Below are 17801 nucleotides of genomic sequence, written 5' to 3'. Positions count from 1 at the left end.
ATCCCTGGCCTTACTCAGTGGGTTAGGGATCTGGTGTGGCTGTGGCAGTGGTGTAGGCTGGCAGCTGTGATTTGACCCCTCACCTGGGAACTTCCCTATCCTGCAGGTGCAGCCCTAAAAAGAAAAAAAAAAGTCTTTAAAGCAGTTAGCAGAGCATTTAGCACATAGCATAAGGTGACTGCAGCCATGGATGATACGTATTACAATGGAGGCAGTACAGGGCTCTGTAGGAGATGGATGGATATATTGTATTTATCGAAAGCACCACTATTGTAAGGGCTTCATGTGTGTGAATTCACACACTTCTCCCACAACCCAAGTTATTATTACCTTAATAGATGGAGCACCAGAGAGAGGTCCAGTGACTTGCCCACGGTCACGCATTTAATAATCACCAGCATTGGGAGTTCCTGTCGTGGCGCAGTGGTTAACGAATCCGACTAGGAACCATGAGGTTGCGGGTTCGGTCCCTGCCCTTGCTCAGTGGGTTAACGATCCGGCATTGCCGTGAGCTGTGGTGTAGGTTGCAGACGCGGCTCAGATCCCGAGTTGCTGTGGCTCTGGTGTAGGCCGGCGGCTACAGCTCCGATTAGACCCCTAGCCTGGGAACCTCCATATACCGCAGAAGTGGCCCAAAGAAATAGCAAAAAGACAAAAAAAAAAAAGTAATCATGAGCATTGAGGTTTGGACCCATGTAGTCCAGTTCCAGAGTCCATGCTCCAAACCACCACATCATAGTAGGGCGTAAACATGCAAGGGGATCCCAGACCCAGCTTGAGAATCAGGCCTATGGCAACAGAAAGCAGAAGAGGCTATGAGTGCCCAGGGGAGGAAAAGATGGACTCCACCTGGAGAAATCAGAGAAGGCTTCCTGGAGGAGGGGGCACTTCAAGTGGGCCTTGAAGGATGAGTAGGAGTTTACTGGGGGAAAAAAAGGATATGCAGAAAGTCATTCACTCATTCAATTAACATTTCCTGAGGCCTCCCATGAGCCCAGCCCTGAATGGGGTGATGCCATGGACACTGAGGTGAGTCAGATCTGGGCTTGGCCCTCCAGGGAGATGGAGAGAGAGGCGGGGGGGGGGGGGAGGATGGTGTGATAGGAAGGACAATGGAGGGGAGGAAATGAGTCGGGGGGAGGGGACAAAAAGAGCACATTCTCAGGACGCTAGTGACATTCAGGTGGCATTAAGAGAATGGGCAAAGTACTTCGTTCCAGGCAGGCTGGGCACCTGGATCCTTGGGGCAGTAGAGATGTGACAAAGCTCGTAGGTTCTGACAGGAGTGGATTAACCCAGTTGGGACCATTGTTTCTTAACCTGCTAGGAGAGGCTTTTGTCCTCCTAGGAAAGGGCCCGAATGCCCAGGGTAAGGAGGGTTCAGTACACACACACACACACACACACATACCCTTCTCTCCCTCTGTGTGTGTGTCTGTGTGTTTTTCCTTTCTCTCCCTTTCCCTGCTTCCCTCCATCCCACCTGCTCACTTGCCTTCTCCCCCATCCCCACGCCCTCACCCCCCAGGCCAGGTTCTTTCTCCCACCCGTAGCCTGATTTCTGGGCAGTCCTCCCTAAGCCTCCAGCCTGCCCAGTGCACAGATGGCAGCTCACCACAGCTTCATTCAAGATCAACGGGCTCCTACCCCAGGATCCCACCTTAGGTAACTTCCTCCTCCCCCTCTTCCTCCTCCAGGCCACAGAATATTCCGTAGCCAGACGCTGGCTGCCTCTGGAAGTCAGGGCCAACGAGGGCGCGCCCCTCTCCGGAGTACCCCACAAGGACGCGACAATCCCTCCCACATTGAGCCGAGCCCTGATGCTGCCAGACGGAAGCTTATCTCCCCACTGAACCTCCTCCCACCCCCCAGGCTCCCAGTCCAAGCCCCTGGGCTCCCCCCTCCCCCCGGGCCATTTCCCAACCCCGATTAATCACGGGGGCGGCCCCAGGAAGGAGGAAGATGGCAGAGCTTACCATAAAGAAGCGCAGAACGCGCAGCGCTGGAGCGAGGACCCAGGCACCCGGAGGCCATGAGGCTGGGATTCGTCTGGGCTCTGCTTTCTCTCCTGGCAGGTGAGGTTCCCGCCGTCGGTCCCATCCCGCTGCTCCCCCCACCCCCACCTCGGGCGCCCCTCTGTCCTGTCCCCTAGGAGTCCACTCCCGCCCTCTAAGCATCCCAGCATCTCTTCCCAGCCGTCCCAACCTAGCTGTCCACTAATCCTTCTGCCTCCCGCCCCGTCCCCAGGGCACGGCTGGGCAGACACCCGCACCATCGGGGCGGAGGAATGCCGCCCCAACTCGCAGCCCTGGCAGGCTGGGCTCTTCTATCTCACCCACCTCTTCTGCGGGGCGACCCTCATCAGTGACCGCTGGCTGCTCACAGCCGCCCACTGTCGCAAGCGGTGAGTGACGGGGGCGGGGGGTGGGGGGCGCACTCTGGGGCGAGGGACGGGGCGGGGGGAATGAGGGGCGGGGAGGAGGGGGGTCTCTGGTAGAGGAGGAAGGGGGATGTGGGCAGGAGGGGCTGAGCCCCCAGTTCTAGTCCCCAAAGTTCCACTCTTAGACTTGCAAAAAGTCGACTCTCCAAATTCTAGCGTCTACACAATCTGCTTCTAAGTGTGGACATTTTAAAAACTCAAGACTCGTTGGCATTCCCGTTGTGGCGCAGCCGAAAGGAATCCAACTAGGAACCATGAAGTTGCTGGTTCGATCCCTGGCCTGGCTCAGTGGGTTAAGGATCCAGCGTTGCCATGAGCTGTGGTGTAGGTCGCAGATGTGGCTTGGATCTGGCGTTGCTGTGGCTGAGGCATAAGCCTGCAGCTATAGCTCCGACTAGACCCCTGGCCTGGGAACTTCCATATGCCAGGTGTGGCCCTAAAAGGACAAAAGACAAAAAAACAAAAACAAAACTTGAGAGTCTTAGAAGCTGAGACCTAGACTGCAAGACTGGTAGAATCTGAGCAGTCTGGAGCAGCAATGTCCAGGGGAAATAGAACCCCCAACAGCATAAGGTTTAAGTTTTTTGTAGACATAGTAAAAAAAATAAAATAAATAGATGAGTAAAATGAATTTTAATAACCGATTTAACCTACTCAAAATATTATTTTATTTACCATTATGCAATATAATAAATATTACATTATTATCAACATGGAATCAATTTTTTAAAATTTCTGAATGACATAGTTCAGTCTTTTTACATTAAGCCTTTGAAATCAGGCACATTTCGAGTGCTCAAGAGTGGTATTGAGAGAGCTACCCTTCTTCTCTCTTAGATTCAGAATATTTTAGCTAGGTTTACCGAGTACAGAGGCTCACAGTCTTAGAATCTCTGAATCACAGTATCCTAGAATACTGTACCCTAGAATCCTAGTATCCTAGAATCCTGTGATTTGTTGAATTCTAGAATCTTGAGCCAAGAGAATTCTAGAAGCTCATATTCAGACATGTCTAGAATCTGGTGGATTTAATGCCCCAGAATGCTGTCATTCAAGATTCCTAAAATCCTCAAAGTTTTAACCAAGAGAATTCTAGAGTTTCAAACTCTTTGAGTACTAGACTCTTATATTTTCTTTTATTTTTTTTAATTTTATTTTTTGTCTTTTATACTTTCAGGGCTGCACCAGCAGCATATGGAGGTTCCCAGGCTAGGGGTCTAATCGGAGCTGTAGCCACCGGCCTACACCAGGGCCACAGCAACGCCAGATCCCAGTCACGTCTGCGACCTACACCACAGCTCGCGACAACTTGGGATCCTCAACCCACTGAACGAGGCCAGGGATCAAACCCACAACCTCATGGTTCCTAGTCAGATTGTTTCCTCTGTGCCACGATGGGAACTCCCTAGACTCTTCTATTTCCAAACTCAAAGATTTATAGAAATCTAAAATGATGAAATCCTAGTCTTAGTGTCCTAGACTATTAGAGTTCTAGTTTCTTTATGTCCTAGATTGAATTCGAATCATTGCAAAATCCGGAGTTTCTGCTGTGGCACAGCCAAAACAAATCTGACTAGGAACCATGACGTTGTGGGTTCAATCCCTGGCATCGATCAGTGGGTTAAGAATCCAGCGTTGCTGTGAGCTGTGGTGTAGGTCACAGACTTGGCTTGGATCTGGCGCTGCTATGACTGTGGTGTAGGCTGGCAGCTGTAGCTCCGAATCAACCCCTAGACTGGGACCCTCCATATGCCTCGGGTGTGGCCCTAAAAATCAAAAAAGAAAAAAGAAATAAATTTTAAAAAAAAGAAAATTCCTACCCTATTGTATAGCACAGAGAACTATATTCAATATCCTGTAATAAACCATAATGGAAAAGAACATGAAAAAGTACATATATATATATTCATGTATATATATGCATGTATATAACTGAATCGCTTTGCTCTACAGCAGAAACCAACACAATATTGTAAATCAACTATACTTCAATTTAAAATAAATAGATAAAAACCCTAGACTTTTTGACCCAGAGAAATCTAGAAAAGAGCCTCATCGAATTCTAAAATCATGGATTCCTAAGGTGTTAGAATGCCCAAATCTTAGACCCTAGATTCTAGAAATCCTTTTTATATTTTCTCGGGAAAGAGGCCATCCATCCTGTTCTGATACTCTCTTCTCTCCAGGAACGAAGCACAGGGGCTACGCAGGATGCTGTGTGGGAATTTCCCATGATGCATCCCTCCGCAATGGAGCCTCTTTTAGCTCAGGCCTATATAGCAAGTAGGCTATGAAAACAGTGTTCAGATTTCAGGCCCAATGACAAAGAAGGGAGAAGCAGAAATACGGACGTATGGAGTTCCCGTCGTGGCTCAGTGGTTGACGAATCCGACTAGGAACCATGAGGTTGCGGGTTCGGTCCCTGCCCTTGCTCAGTGGGTTAAGGGTCCGGCGTTGCCGTGAGCTGTGGTGTAGGTCGCAGACGCGGCTCGGATCCCTCGTTGCTGTAGGTCTGGTGTAGGCCGGTGGCTACAGCTCTGACTCGACCCCTAGCCTGGGAACCTCCATATGCCGCGGGAGCGGCCCAAGAAATAGCAAAAAGAAAGACAAAAAAAAAAAAAGAAATGCGGACGTATAAGAGATTTGGAGGCAGGGACAAGTTGGGGCTCCGGAGTGTGTGTGTGTGTGTGTGTGTGTGTGTGTGTGTGTGTGTTGGGGCTGGTTTCCCAGACACAGGACCAATGGAGGGACAAAGATAGAAATAACACCTCTTACTCCTCAAACCCCGAGTCCCTAATGTCAGAGGTCAGAGGCTGGAAGATGGACAGGTCCTCCCTCTGAGGGTCCCCAGCTGCTCAGAGCATGGACCCAGAGCAGAACAAGAGGACTGGGGCTGTGGGGAGAGGGCTTGAGGCTGGACCTCAGGAAGAAATGCGCTGAGGGATGAGGGATATGGCAAACAGGAAAAGCCAGAGGCCACAGAGGACCCCAACTTGGGGATTTTCCATATCCCACCCACTCCATGCAGACACACACAGCCAAACACACAGAGCCACTCCCCACAGAAGCTACTGGACCTGTGGGGGTGGGGGCTGGGGCTGCTCTTGGGTGGTAGGTGGAGCCTCCACATGCCTCCCTGGTTCGGGGACCCAGGTCACCACCATCAGGCTCCAGGTGGGGCAGTGAAGAAGGTGGCTTACTTGACACGGGACTAGGAAGCAGTGTGGGCTTTGGGGGAGAGCTATGAAGGTAGAGGCGGACAAAGAGATGGAGCTGGAAGCAGGGGCCCAGAGAGGGTGTGTGCCTTGCTTAAAATCCCACAGCATTCTGGGTCGCACAAAGATGGATAATGGGGGTCCAGAGAGGGTGGGTGGCTTGTGGAGAGTCACACAGCATCTTGGACAGAAAAGAAAGAGTTTGGGGGCCGAGAAGACACCCCACCTTCTTCTCCCACCTTGACCTCTGAGATCCATCCAACAGACACCTGTGGGTCCGCCTCGGGGAGCACCACCTCTGGAAATGGGAGGGGCCAGAACAGTTGTTCCGGGCCACAGACTTCTTCCCCCACCCTGGGTTCAACCAGGACCTCAGTGCTCAAGATCACAACGATGACATCATGCTGATCCGTCTGCCAAGGAAGGCAAATCTGGGATCCACCGTGCAGCCCCTCAACCTCAGCCAGACCTGCTTCTCCCCAGGCACCCAGTGCCTCATCTCAGGCTGGGGGGCCGTGTCCAGTCCCAAGGGTACAGCCATGCCTACCACACACACCCTTATGTGTCATGCCGGGGTTCTGAATCCCCTTTCTCCCTCTCTGCATTTTCCATCTCTGTGCTCTATTTATCCTCTATCACCTATCTATCGATATATTTCTTTCTTTCTTTCTTTTTTTGCTTTTTAGGGCTGCACCTGTGGCATATGGGAGTTCCCGGGCTAGGGGGCAAATCAAAGCTACAGATGCCAGCCTCCATCACAGCAATGGCAACACTGGATCCGAGCCAGGTCTGCAAACTGCGCTGCAGCTCGTGGAAACACCAGATCCTTAACCTACTGAGCGAGGCCAGGGATCGAACCCACAACCTCATGGTTCCTAGTTGGATTCGTTAACCACTGAGCCACGACGGGAACTCCGCACCATTGTTTTATAACTCACTGAGAATGAGAAAAGGGAAAACAGGTCCCAGCCATCTTCATATGACACCATTTGCTGGAAGACCCACCCTGATTTCAGAGATGTCTAAAGGTGCAGATATATGCATCTTGGAATTGAAATAATGTCTGTGGTCAGAGTCACAGATCAGCAAATCCATTCATCAAATTTGGCTTCCCACAGCAGTAGCGGGTTTCAAAGTGTCTTGAAAAAAAGGCGTCCTTTTGTTGCTGCTGACATTTAAACCCTGAGAGGTTTTTATGTAAAAGCCAGGTTTCTGGATTCCCTGGAAAAATTCAAAACTGACAATGCTGGTCCACATTTCTAAAATAGTGACCACTGTGTGGCAGCATCAGCAGAGGCTGCCCCCTGCAGACAAGATATGGGTTATTTGGTCCATTGCAGTTCACCCCAAGGGCTGCTTTCCCTACAGTCCCTTCCATCCATTTCTATTTACCCATCAAGCCCCTGGAAGCATCTGAGTTTCACTCCTGGCATATTATATACATGGATACACACACGTAGCCATCTCAGTCCCTCTTACATACACTGCATCTCTTTCTATCCTTATCTAGTCTCTGCAAATCTTTATCTCTGTCTCTGTCAATAACCATCGTCTTGAATTCCTATTGTGGCTCAGCGGGTTAAGAGCCCAACTGGTATCCATGAGGATGAGGGTTCGATCCCTGGTCTCACTGAGTGGGTGAAAGATCTGGTGATGTGCAAGTTGCAGTGTAGGACACAGATGCAGCTCTGATCTGGTGTGGCGGTGGCTGTGGCTGTGGCATAGGTGGGCAGCTGTAGCTCTGATTGGACCCTAGCCCAGGAACTTCCATAAGCGGCAGGTGCAGCTGTTTTCAAAAAGGGAAAAAAAAAAAAAAAGGAAGACCATCTTCCTATAAACATCTCCTCTCCTTTATCTCACTGCCTTCTCCTGCCATGGTGCCTCTTTTCCCCTGTGCAAGTTACCTCTTCTTGTCTCTTGGCTCTCTGAATCTTTCTGTTTCTCTCTCCCCTCCTCCATCTCCCCATCCTATCCATTCGTTTCTCTTCCATGCTGTGATTCTTTGGCTTCATCATGGTCTTTCGTTTCTCTCTTCGAGAGTCTTCTACTGTGACTCCGTGGGTCTGTCTCCAGAAAGGGGGAGGGGGAGCTGGGTGGGATGGAGACAGCTGCTGATCTTTTACGGATGCCCTTACCCAACAGTGCAGTACCCACTCACACTGCAGTGTGCCAACATCAGCATCCTGGAGCCCACACTCTGCCATCAGGCATATCCGGGCCACATCTCAGACAGCATGCTCTGTGCCGGCCTGTGGGAGGGAGGCCGGGGCTCCTGCCAGGTAAGAACTACTCTGGGAGGGTGGGGGATGGGTATCCTTGGGGAATTGCGGGGTCCTGGGGGGAGAAGGGAGTTGGGGCCCCAAACTTCCTGGATCAGAACAAGGAAGATACCTGGATCCTGGGAGAGGGTAGGACCAGAGCCAAGATGCACGATCCGAAGGAGGATGGAGCTCCCTGGTGGCACAGTGGGTTAAGGATCTGGTGGTGTCGCTGCTGTGGCCTGGGTTAGATCCCTGACTCGGGAACTCCCTCAAGCCACAGGTGCAGCCAGTAAATAAATGAATAGATAGATAAATACATAAATAAAGGAGAGGATTAGGGGTTGGACGCTATGACCTAGGGGATGAGGGGATTAGAATCCCAGAATGCTAGGTCCTAGGGGTAGGTGGGGGCTATGCGCCTTTACTCCTGGATCTGAGGGAGGAGGGACTGTAGACCCGAATGGGCCTGGGTGTTGGAGGAGGAGGTAACTGGGAGCTTCCTGGGAGGGTAAAAGTGACTTGTATGATGTCATGAGTAGACCCGCCTAACAATTTCTCTGCTCTTCTCTCGCTCACAGGGTGACTCTGGGGGTCCCCTGGTTTGCAATGGAACCCTGGCTGGTGTGGTGTCCGGGGGCTCCGAGCCCTGCTCCAGACCCCAGCGCCCCGCGGTCTACACTAGTGTATGCCGCTACCTGGACTGGATCCGAAAGACCATGGAGGACAACTGAGTCCTAGAGCCTTGGACGACCAGGGGAGAGGGGGGGCGCAGAGGAGGAGGATCTGCGAGGCTTCTTCCCCCCCCCCCCGCCCCCCTTGGCTTCAGCTGGCCTGGAGACACCTTCTGGATATTCAAGTTCCCAACTTCTGGATATTCAGACTCGCCCCCCCCCTCCACGTCCCCGCGAAGGATATAGCCACGCCCCCTTGTAAGGAGCCACCCCTCTCGGCTCCACTTCTGTGACGTCAACAGGAACTGGCACCACCCCTATGGAACAGCATCTCCTGTGGCGCTGCGCCATTACGACCTTTCCTAAATAGCTCCTCCCCTCCCGAGCTTTGCCCAGTGAGATTTCCCCTCAGGACCCCACCCTTTGTGGCCCCGCCTCCTTCTTCGGAGAGCCCGCCCCGTGACGTCATGGAAGAGAGGTCGGCCCCCCCCCCCGCCCCGCAGCTTGCACCTCCGCGGCGTTCAACTCTGGCTCCGCCCCGCGTGGCCCCGCCCTAGGCGGGTGCAGGATTTGAAACCTGGCGGGGACCCGACCCAGAGACGTTGGGAAAGAGTCTCAGTTCCCTCCAATCCAAGGGATGATTTTGACATTAAACGTGCGGAGCTGCGCTTTCCCTCTGCCTGTTTTGTGGAGTAAAGGAAGGGCAACATGTGGGCGGTGGAGGCCCGAGAGGGAGCCGCGTTGCAGTTCCCCTCAAGCTCCAAGTAGGTCCTGCCTAAGTCTGTTTCCATCAGCTTTATTGCGGCAAGGCTCCCGGGTGCTGCTTGGGCTGGTCCTGTCGCCCCCAGGGAAAGGGGAAACCAGGTCACAGCGCCTCCCAAACCTGCCTTCCCAGATCTCGGACCTCTCAGGGGGCAGCGGGCGGGCCGATCCGCCTTCAGAAGTCGAGCCGGGAGACTCGCCTGCCTTCCCTTCCGGGTTCCTGGAAGCACCCTCCTCCCACAAGAACCCAAGTTCCAAATTTCTCCTTCCGCAAAGACTTAAGAATTAAGCTGCCGGAGTCCTCTTCCTGGCTCAGCGGTAAACGCAAGCGACTAGGATCCATGAGGTTGTGGGTTCGATCCCTGGCCTCGCTCAGTGTGTTAAGGAGGATCTGGCGTTGCCGTGAGCTGCGGTGTAGGTCGCAGACGCGGCTGGGATCCTGTGTTGCTGTGGCTGTGGCTGTGGCCGGCAGCTGCAGCTCCGATTAGACCCCTGGCCTGGGAACCTCCATATGCTGCGTGTGCGGCCCTAAAAAGCAAAAAAAGAAAAAAAGAGTTCCGCTACCAGTGCCTTCTCCCTCAGACCCGAAATCCAAGCCATCATCCCCCTCCTCCCTCAGACTCAGGAGCCCAGGGGTCCGGTCCCCTCCTCCTTTAGCCCCAGGAGTCCCGCTCCCCAACCAGCTCCTCTTCCTGGGAATCAGGATGTCAGGATCCTCAGCCCGTTTCTGTTTCAGACTCCGGAGTCACAGACTTAAGCGTCTTCAGTCCCGGACCTGGCATCCAAGATTCCAACCCCTCCTCCCTCAAGAGTCCTCACTGAGCCCCTCAGCACCTCCTCACTCAGACCCAGGATTGCAGTTCCCTGCTGTTCCGTCGGCTCCGGAGTGGGAGGAGGCAGAGCGGAGGCGGGCATCCCCACTTAAAAGGCTCCAGAATCTTGTACCAGGCAGGCAGAGCCGAAGTCCTGGGGCCTCTTCCTCTGGGTCCCACTCAGTAGGTGACCCCGCCCCCTGGATTCTCTAAGGTGACGGGCCAAGGTTCTCAGACACAGGCATCAGGCTTCTGGGGGCCCCGCCTTCAGGGCCCGGGACCTCAGATTCCTTGCTCCTTGGAGACCAGGAATCCTGCTCTCCAAGCCTCAGGAGTCCCGCTCCCCACGTCCCTCTTCCTTCAGACCCAGGAGACCCGGACCCTACCTCCCTCCTTCCAAGGAAGGCAGGAATCGAGCCCCGCCCCCTCCTTGGCTTTCTTCCTGAAAGCCAAGGGTCTGGGTCCCCAGCCCCTTCCTCTTGCAGGACCCAGAACAGCTCTGGATTTTCTGCTTCCTCTGCAATCCCAAGATCTCGAGGTCACTAGGATTTTGGTCTCCTCCCCTCCCTCTCTCAGCCCTGCCCCTCTCCCTCTCCCAGACTCCACCATGGGACGCCCCCTGCCTGCTGCCGTCTGGATCTGGACGTTCCTGCTCTTGCTGTTGGAAGCCTCAGCAGGTGAGGGGGCTGGAAGGCATCAGCGGCGCCGAGAGAGCCTGTGGGTGGGGAGATGTGAAGCACGCGTGTGGGAGCCTCCATGGGCTCTCCTGGGGGTGGGTGGAGGCGGGCCCACGTGGCAGGTTCTGCTGCATGTTGTGTGAAAACACCAAGCCCGCATCGGCTTGCTGAGGGGCGCAGATACCCACGGGAGTATATAGAGACCTGTGTACGCCCGCTCTGGAGGGTGACTTTGCCTGTGATGACTCACGGGCATCTCCGAGAATACGTGTGTATTTGTGTAGCAGCGGGTGCAAGCCGGGAGGCAAACAGCTGAGGGCGTGTGTGTGTTTTGTGTGTGTGTGTGTGTGTGTGTGTGTATCCGTTTGAACCTGCCGTGGTTTTTCCTGGCCCCTGCACTGCCCCAGAGGGTGACGATACAACCCTCTTCCTCCTGCTGCAGGACATCTGAGGGCACAGGAGCCCAAGGTGCTGGAGGGGCAAGAGTGCCAGGCCCATTCGCAGCCTTGGCAGACGGCCTTGTTCCAGGGCGTCCGGCTGCTCTGCGGGGGTGTTCTCATAGATGACCACTGGGTCCTCACAGCAGCCCACTGTAAAAAAGAGTGAGTGGATGCCTGGGACAGAGGCGGGCTGGAGCCTGGGGAAAGAAGTGGATGGGGCTTTGCCCAGAAAGGAGAGAGCTGGGGAGTTCCCACTGTGGTGCAAGGGGATTGGTGGTGTCTTGGGCACACTGGGACACAGGTTCGATCCTCAGCTGCCCTGGCACAGTGGGTTAAGGATCTGGCGTGGCTGCCGCTGCAGCTTAGGTCGAGACTGAGGCTCGGATCTGACCCCTGGCCCGGGAACTCCATATGCCTCGGGGTGGCCAAAAAAGAGAAAATTAACAACTTCTGTTCATCAAAGGATACCGTTAAGAGGATGAAAAGATTAACCACAGTATAAGATATCTGCAGTGCATATAACAGGACGTCTATTTGTATCCAAATTATAAAATACATGACAGCAAATCAGTGAATCAGCAAATCAGTGAGAAGAAACAACCCAGGGAGTTCCCATCGTGGCGCAGAGGAAAGGAATACGACGAGGAACCATGAGGTTTCAGGTTCAATCCCTGGCCCCACTCAGCGGGTTAAGGATCCGGCATTGCCGTGAGCTGTGGTGTAGGTCACAGACACCGCTCACATCTGGCGTTGCTGTGCCTGTGGTGTAGGCTGGCGGCTGCAGCTCTGATTAGACCGCTGGCCTGAGAACCTTCATATGCCGCGAGTGTGGCCCTAAAGAGACAAAAAAAGAAAAAAAGAAACAACCCAAACTACACCACCTCTTCCCTCAGACCTTGCTCAGAGACCCAGTCCCCAGCTCTCTCCTTCCTTCCTTCCTTTCTTTTTTTTTTCTCTCTTTCTTTCTTTCCTTTTTTTTTTTTTTTTTTTGATTCCTGGGTGTGAGGGAGGAGGAGGGCTGGGGGCCCGGGTTTCTGCCTGGGTCCCAAACTACCCCCATCATTACAGGAAATACACTGTACACCTGGGAGAGCACAGCCTGCAGAATAAGGATGGGCCAGAACAAAAAATGTCTGTAGCGCAGTCCATCCCACACCCCTGCTACAACAGCAGCAGTGAAGACCGCAGCCATGACCTGATGCTCGTTCGACTACGTGGTCGGGCCTCCCTGGGGCCCAAAGTGAAGCCCATCAAACTGGCGGATCACTGCCCTCAAGCTGGCCAGAAGTGCACCATCTCAGGCTGGGGCACTATCACCAGCCCCCAAGGTAGTGGGAGGAAGAAGAGGAGCTTGTGGCCTCAGTGGACCCCAAGCCATTGGCAAAGTTTTACCTCTAGAAGTAGATAAAAGGAGGGAACGTGACTGTGATGTTAAGACTCACAGCAGGTCCATGATGGAAACCTTAAGGGCTAGACTAGGAATAGAAGTACTGGGAGAAAGGAAGCAAACGAACAAATCGCTAAACAGGGCTCAAAAAAATGGGTGAGTGAATGAATGGATGAACGAATGCGTCCCTCATTTAAATTGGAGAGTTTGAGCCTTTTTTTTTTTTTTTTTTTTTTTTTTGCTTTTTAGGGCCATACCCACGGCATATGGAGATTCCCAGGCTAGGGATCCAGTTGGAGCGGTGGGCACCGGCCTACGCCAGAACCACAGCAATGTGGGATCCAAGCCACATCTGCGACCCACACCACAGCTCATGGCAACGTGGGATCCTTAACCCACTGAGTGACGCCAGGGATCGAACCTGCATCCTCATGGATGCTAGTCAGATTCATTTCTGCTGAGCTGCAATGGGAACTCCAAGACATTTTTTTAACATAATCTTTGAAACAGACTTGTGGGACATGGGCTCTTCCGTGGCCCAGAAAAACAGGCTCCCTTTTTCTCTTGAGCCCAAGATTCCTGGCCCCAGATGCCCTCACACAGAGGAATCCAGGCTTTTCCTCTGCCAGGATACAGGGTCCTGGTCCCTCCTCTCTCTGGACCCAAAAGCCTGTAGCGCCATTGAGGTCTTCCCTTTGGGACTTCAGAATTCAGGTTTGCGCTGCTTCCGAATGAAAAACATTGCAGCTCAGCTCGAAGAGGCGACTTGATTTGCCAGGAAAGCAAAAGCAGCACTCAGGTCCCTGCTTGTCAGACTTAAGACAATGGGATGCTGTGGAAACCTACCTGCCCATGAATCAGGCAGGTCAGTTCAAACCATGGCTCTGCCCTTTTTTTCGGGGGCACGTCCCTTCCCATCACTTAGCCTCTCGTCTACAAGACGGGGACAATTCAGCAATAGATTTTCAAGCTCCACATGGGCTCAGGTTATATCTCTTTTCTTCCTTGCGTGTTCTTAATGCTTGGGATGGGGGCTGGTACGTGGTAGGTGTTCAACAAATATTTGCTGAAGGCACGTGGATGCACGAGTGCTTGGGTAAAGAGCCGTTGTGAGAATTAAATGAGATTGCGAGCACCTAGCTTCTGGCCCCTCGAGGTACCACGTAGAAGTTTTTCTTCTCTCAAGGCTACTCTTCAGAGGTTCCTCAGAAAGATTTATTCCTTTAATCCTCTGTCAATCATCACTTCAATGCTTATCTGAGAACAATCTGCTATGACTCAGCTGCTAGGGAGTGGATAGATGATAAATAAATACATATCAAATGAAGTATTAGGTAGAGTCAAGTGCTATTATGAAATATCACGGAGGGTAAGAGGATAGGAGAGGGGGTGGTTTTGGTTTGGTTTTTTTACTCAAAGTATAGTTGATGATGGAGTTCCCGTCGTGGCGCAGTGGTTAACGAATCTGACTAGGAACCATGAAGTTTCGGGTTCGATCCCTGGCCTTGCTCTGTGGGTTAAGGATCCGGCGTTGCCGTGAGCTGTGATGTAGGTCACAGACGCGGCTCAGATCTGGCGTTGCTGTGGCTCTGGCGTAGGCTGGGGGCTACAGCTCCGATTAGACCTCCAGCCTGGGAATCTCCATATGCCGTGGGAAATGGTCCTAGAAAAAGGCAAAAAGACAAAAAAAAAAAAGAATAGTCAATGAGGTCATGTTTTAATTAGAATGGTCTGGGAAGGCTTCCAGGAAGAGTTGGCATTTGGAAGAAGTAAGATTTAGCTGAGATTGAGGACATGGCAGTCTGGGGAGGCGAAGACTGGAAAGGGTCTAAGGCGTCACAAGGGGGGCATATTCAAGTGCCCCAGTCACCTGAGCCCTAATTCGAAAATAACTCCAGGCGAGAAACAGAAGAGAGGGTCCGACAGTCCTTCTCAAAATGAAGAAACGGAAAAGAGCAAGGGCCACAGCTTTGCTTGATGTGGTGCGGAAGTGAGGTGTCCTGTGAAATGGGTCAGAAAGCACCCCCCCACCCCCCTGCCCCGAGCCACTGTGGACACACAGAAGGGAGGTTGCATCCAGACAGGGATGGAGGGGGAACTGTGTGTGTCTCTCTCTGGGAACTTACGACCTCTGCCCCCTCAGAGAATTTTCCGGACATCCTCAACTGCGCCCAAGTAAAAATCGTTTCTCAGAAGCTGTGTGAGGACGCCTACCCTGGGCGAGTCACAGATAGCATGGTCTGTGCAGGCGACATTAGTGGGGCTGACACGTGCCAGGTGAGTGACTTCTGAAACTCCCTTCTTCCGTCATGCGCACTGGAGGATCTTGAGGTTTGGCTGCAGGGCAAGCCCTAAGGCTCGTGTCCCCCCTGCGCCATCTCGACAGAGTGGGAAACAGGTTCAGAGAAGGCATTCTCTCCCTGCAGGTCACACAGCACGGGTCTGTTCCTCTGTTCCTGTTCCTGTTGTTCCTGTTTTCTTGGGGATACTTGCCTGCAGGATGGGGTGCAGGGAGGGGGCATGGAATTTGAGGGGGGTTGAAAGGGTAAGTCTGAGGCTAGAGAGTATGCCAGCTCCCCGCCTTCTTGCTCAGTGTCAGTGCCTGGAATTTGTGCTGACTTTTCTCAGGATCCCGACTGGGTTCCCTGGCATGGCTGCCTTCCCCTCTGATGGGTTCCTTGAGGAAATATCTGTCTTCCCAGCTGGCCAGGGAGTGGCACCATGACCTTAATCCTCTCTTGATGAGCTTCCCATCCCCAAGATGACACATCTTCGGATATACCGTAGATATAACTCTCTCTTTCCCATTGGCTGCTACCTACCGTCAGTCCTCATGGTTCCCCTTGGCTTTGTCCCCTTCATGGAAGCCAACAATACCAGATCCGTAACTCACTGAGCAAGGCCAGGGATCAAACCCACGTCCTCACAGTTACTAGTTGGGTTCATTACCACTGAGCCACAACGGGAACTCCCAGGTTAACGTCTTCTATTCTCTCCTTCTAGGGAGATTCTGGGGGCCCGCTGGTATGTGATGGTGTTCTCCAGGGCATCACATCCTGGGGATCAGACCCCTGCGGACGGCCTGAGAAACCTGGTGTCTACACCAAAATCTGCCGCTACCTAGACTGGATTAAGAAGACCATGAGCAGAAGAGCCTGATCCAAAGATGAGCTCTGGATCCTCCTCAATAAACTCGCAACCTCAGCCTGGCTTTCTACCTGTCTTTGCTTTAGCCCTCCTGGGAGGGGTGGAGGGGCAGCAGAACTGCACCTTGCTGGGGACCACGATGGGATAACTAGAGAGATCAGGCCCCCCCCCATGCCCCTTGGGCCATGACCACTGGCCAAAACGATTCCCCTTCTGTTTTGGAAGGACTTGGAGGAATGGGAGGTTAATTTCAGGGTAGAGACAACATGTAAGCATTTCCAGGAGTTCCCGTCATGGTTCAGCAGAAACAAATCTGACTAGCATCCATAAGGATGCAGGGTCAACCCCTGGCCTTGCTTCGTGGGTTAAGGATCCGGCATTGCAGTGAGCTGTGGTGTGGGTTGAAGATGTGGCTTGGATCTGGCATTGCTGTGGCTGTTGTGGAGGCCGGCAGCTGTAGCTCTGATTCAAACCCTAGCCTGAGAACCTCCATATGCCACGGGTGCAGCCCTAAAGAAGACAAAAAAAAAAAAAGATTTCCAAACAACCAATTGTCTGGCCTGTAAAAGGCATCATTGAAGGGGTTTCTGTTTAGATTTTCCAAGCAGCTAAAGTCTTTCTAAGCTTTTGCGGGGAGAGGATTTCTCCTCCCTGATTTAAAAAATTGCCAGAGTATGATGAGTATCGTGCAGGAGAGCATCCAAGAAAGCACCACCAAGGTGAAGAAATAGAACACTGACAGCCCCCACAATCTGAAAGACAGATTTTTGTTTTTCTCTCAAGAAAAATATAAATCTTCTTCACAGCTTAGACTCTCTGGAGGTTAAACTGCTGAGGTAGAAGGAAATGAGTCATGTCACTGGTGATGTCTAAAGTGAATTGTGGAGAAAACATTTTGGGGTATTTTCATTAGAGCAAAGGCTTAATGTAAGTTGTCTTAGGAAAGACATGGATAGAGGGGGGAGTTATTGTAAGGCTGTCAATAAATTGCAATAGGATAGAGACTGGCTCCCCTCCATGTCATCTCATCTCTCTTCATGTGTGCTCCTTTCTTTTCTTGCTAGCCAACCATTTAATTCACTTATTTGACTCTCTCTTTTCTCTACCTCACATTCCTGAATTTTCATGGTGTCTGCTCCCTCATGCCCTGCTCCAGTCTATCTTCTTACTTCACAACCTTTGAACTTCACCTTCAACTACGTCAATTGCTTCCCTTAGGATGTCTGAGACTGTTTTCTTTTGAAAGATAATCCAAGTGGTCCAGCTCCACTTTTCTCCTCCAGTCACATCATAGGTCACTGAATGGCCAATGGTTTGACTGCATTTGGGTCAGGTGACTAATCCTATCCAATCACTGAATATTTGGAGTCATGTGATATGCAACATGGCCTCCCAGGGCTGTGGGCGGGGTAGTTCTCCACAAGGGGTGTGGATGTACCAGATGCCTCACGTATACATTGGCCTCCATAATCCTCTGTGAAAGCCTGTGATACCAGAAATCTTAAGGAAGTCTTTCATGCCTGGTTCTAAACCCCTCGTGCCAAGGATGGATTTCTGGAGAGTTATTCAGAGGTGGTCTCAACCTAAAGAATTGTTTTATAATGTTTATTAAGGAAAATTTCAAACATATAAAATATAAAAAAATAATGAATCCTCAGGACCACCATTCAGCTTAACAATTAGCAATGTAAAACCAACTCTCTTTCACTTACGCCTCCTCACACTTCCTGAACACTGAAATATTTTGAAGGAAATCTTGGCTCATTTCATTCTCAAATTTTTCATTATGTGATTTGAAAGTAGAGGAATGGAAAACCACAGCAGATGGGCCAAATCTCAAAGCTAAAAATAGCTTTTACTATTAGATTTGATGATAGGGAACACTAACTTTGAACCCTAATCAAGCAAGACACTATCCCCCCAAGAATTCTATTCTTCTCATTAATAGATCTGTATGAAAAAAAATTTTATTCAATGATTATTTAATTT

At 51.8% G+C, this 17801-nt stretch overlaps 2 protein-coding genes across 6 annotated transcripts; both read left to right on the top strand.

Moving 5' to 3' along the window:
* The first annotated feature begins 1975 nt into the window (after positions 1 to 1975).
* KLK9 (kallikrein related peptidase 9) lies at positions 1976 to 9110 on the top strand. Its single transcript, XM_047792467.1, has 5 exons — positions 1976 to 2075; positions 2248 to 2404; positions 5921 to 6186; positions 7798 to 7934; positions 8495 to 9110. The coding sequence occupies exons 1-5, from the start codon at positions 2033 to 2035 to the stop codon at positions 8645 to 8647; spliced, it is 756 nt and encodes a 251-aa protein (XP_047648423.1). The 5' UTR covers positions 1976 to 2032; the 3' UTR covers positions 8648 to 9110.
* Positions 9111 to 9220: 110 nt separating this feature from the next.
* Positions 9221 to 15869, top strand: KLK8 (kallikrein related peptidase 8). 5 transcript variants are annotated; one of them, XM_047792459.1, is made up of 6 exons: positions 9221 to 9351; positions 10761 to 10838; positions 11281 to 11440; positions 12347 to 12606; positions 14809 to 14942; positions 15669 to 15869. In XM_047792459.1, exons 1-6 carry the CDS (start codon positions 9225 to 9227, stop codon positions 15822 to 15824), a joined length of 915 nt encoding a protein of 304 aa, XP_047648415.1. In that variant the 5' UTR covers positions 9221 to 9224; the 3' UTR covers positions 15825 to 15869. The 5 variants fall into 5 exon arrangements, with proteins under 5 accessions (XP_047648415.1, XP_047648419.1, XP_047648418.1 ...); XM_047792463.1 differs by lacking the exon at positions 9221 to 9351 and adding an exon at positions 9620 to 9667; XM_047792462.1 differs by lacking the exon at positions 9221 to 9351 and adding an exon at positions 10235 to 10344 and having other exon boundaries at positions 10738 to 10838.
* Positions 15870 to 17801: the final 1932 nt, after the last annotated feature.

This window comes from Phacochoerus africanus, chromosome 8 (assembly GCF_016906955.1).
Source record: "Phacochoerus africanus isolate WHEZ1 chromosome 8, ROS_Pafr_v1, whole genome shotgun sequence".
Lineage (NCBI taxonomy): Eukaryota > Metazoa > Chordata > Mammalia > Artiodactyla > Suidae > Phacochoerus > Phacochoerus africanus.
The sequence above is the reverse complement of the archived record's forward strand: the minus strand, read 5'-3'. Positions and strand labels throughout refer to the sequence as shown.

Coding starts and splice junctions, on each gene's coding strand:
- KLK9 (XM_047792467.1), top strand. CDS start 2,033: ATGAGGCTGGGATTCGTCTGGGCTCTGCTTTCTCTCCTGGCAG. Junction 2,076..2,247: donor TCTGCTTTCTCTCCTGGCAG/GTGAGGTTCCCG, acceptor CCCCGTCCCCAG/GGCACGGCTGGGCAGACACC. Junction 7,935..8,494: donor GAGGCCGGGGCTCCTGCCAG/GTAAGAACTACT, acceptor TCTCGCTCACAG/GGTGACTCTGGGGGTCCCCT.
- KLK8 (XM_047792459.1), top strand. CDS start 9,225: ATGATTTTGACATTAAACGTGCGGAGCTGCGCTTTCCCTCTGCCTGTT. Junction 9,352..10,760: donor CAGTTCCCCTCAAGCTCCAA/GTAGGTCCTGCC, acceptor TCCCTCTCCCAG/ACTCCACCATGGGACGCCCC. Junction 14,943..15,668: donor GTGGGGCTGACACGTGCCAG/GTGAGTGACTTC, acceptor CTCTCCTTCTAG/GGAGATTCTGGGGGCCCGCT.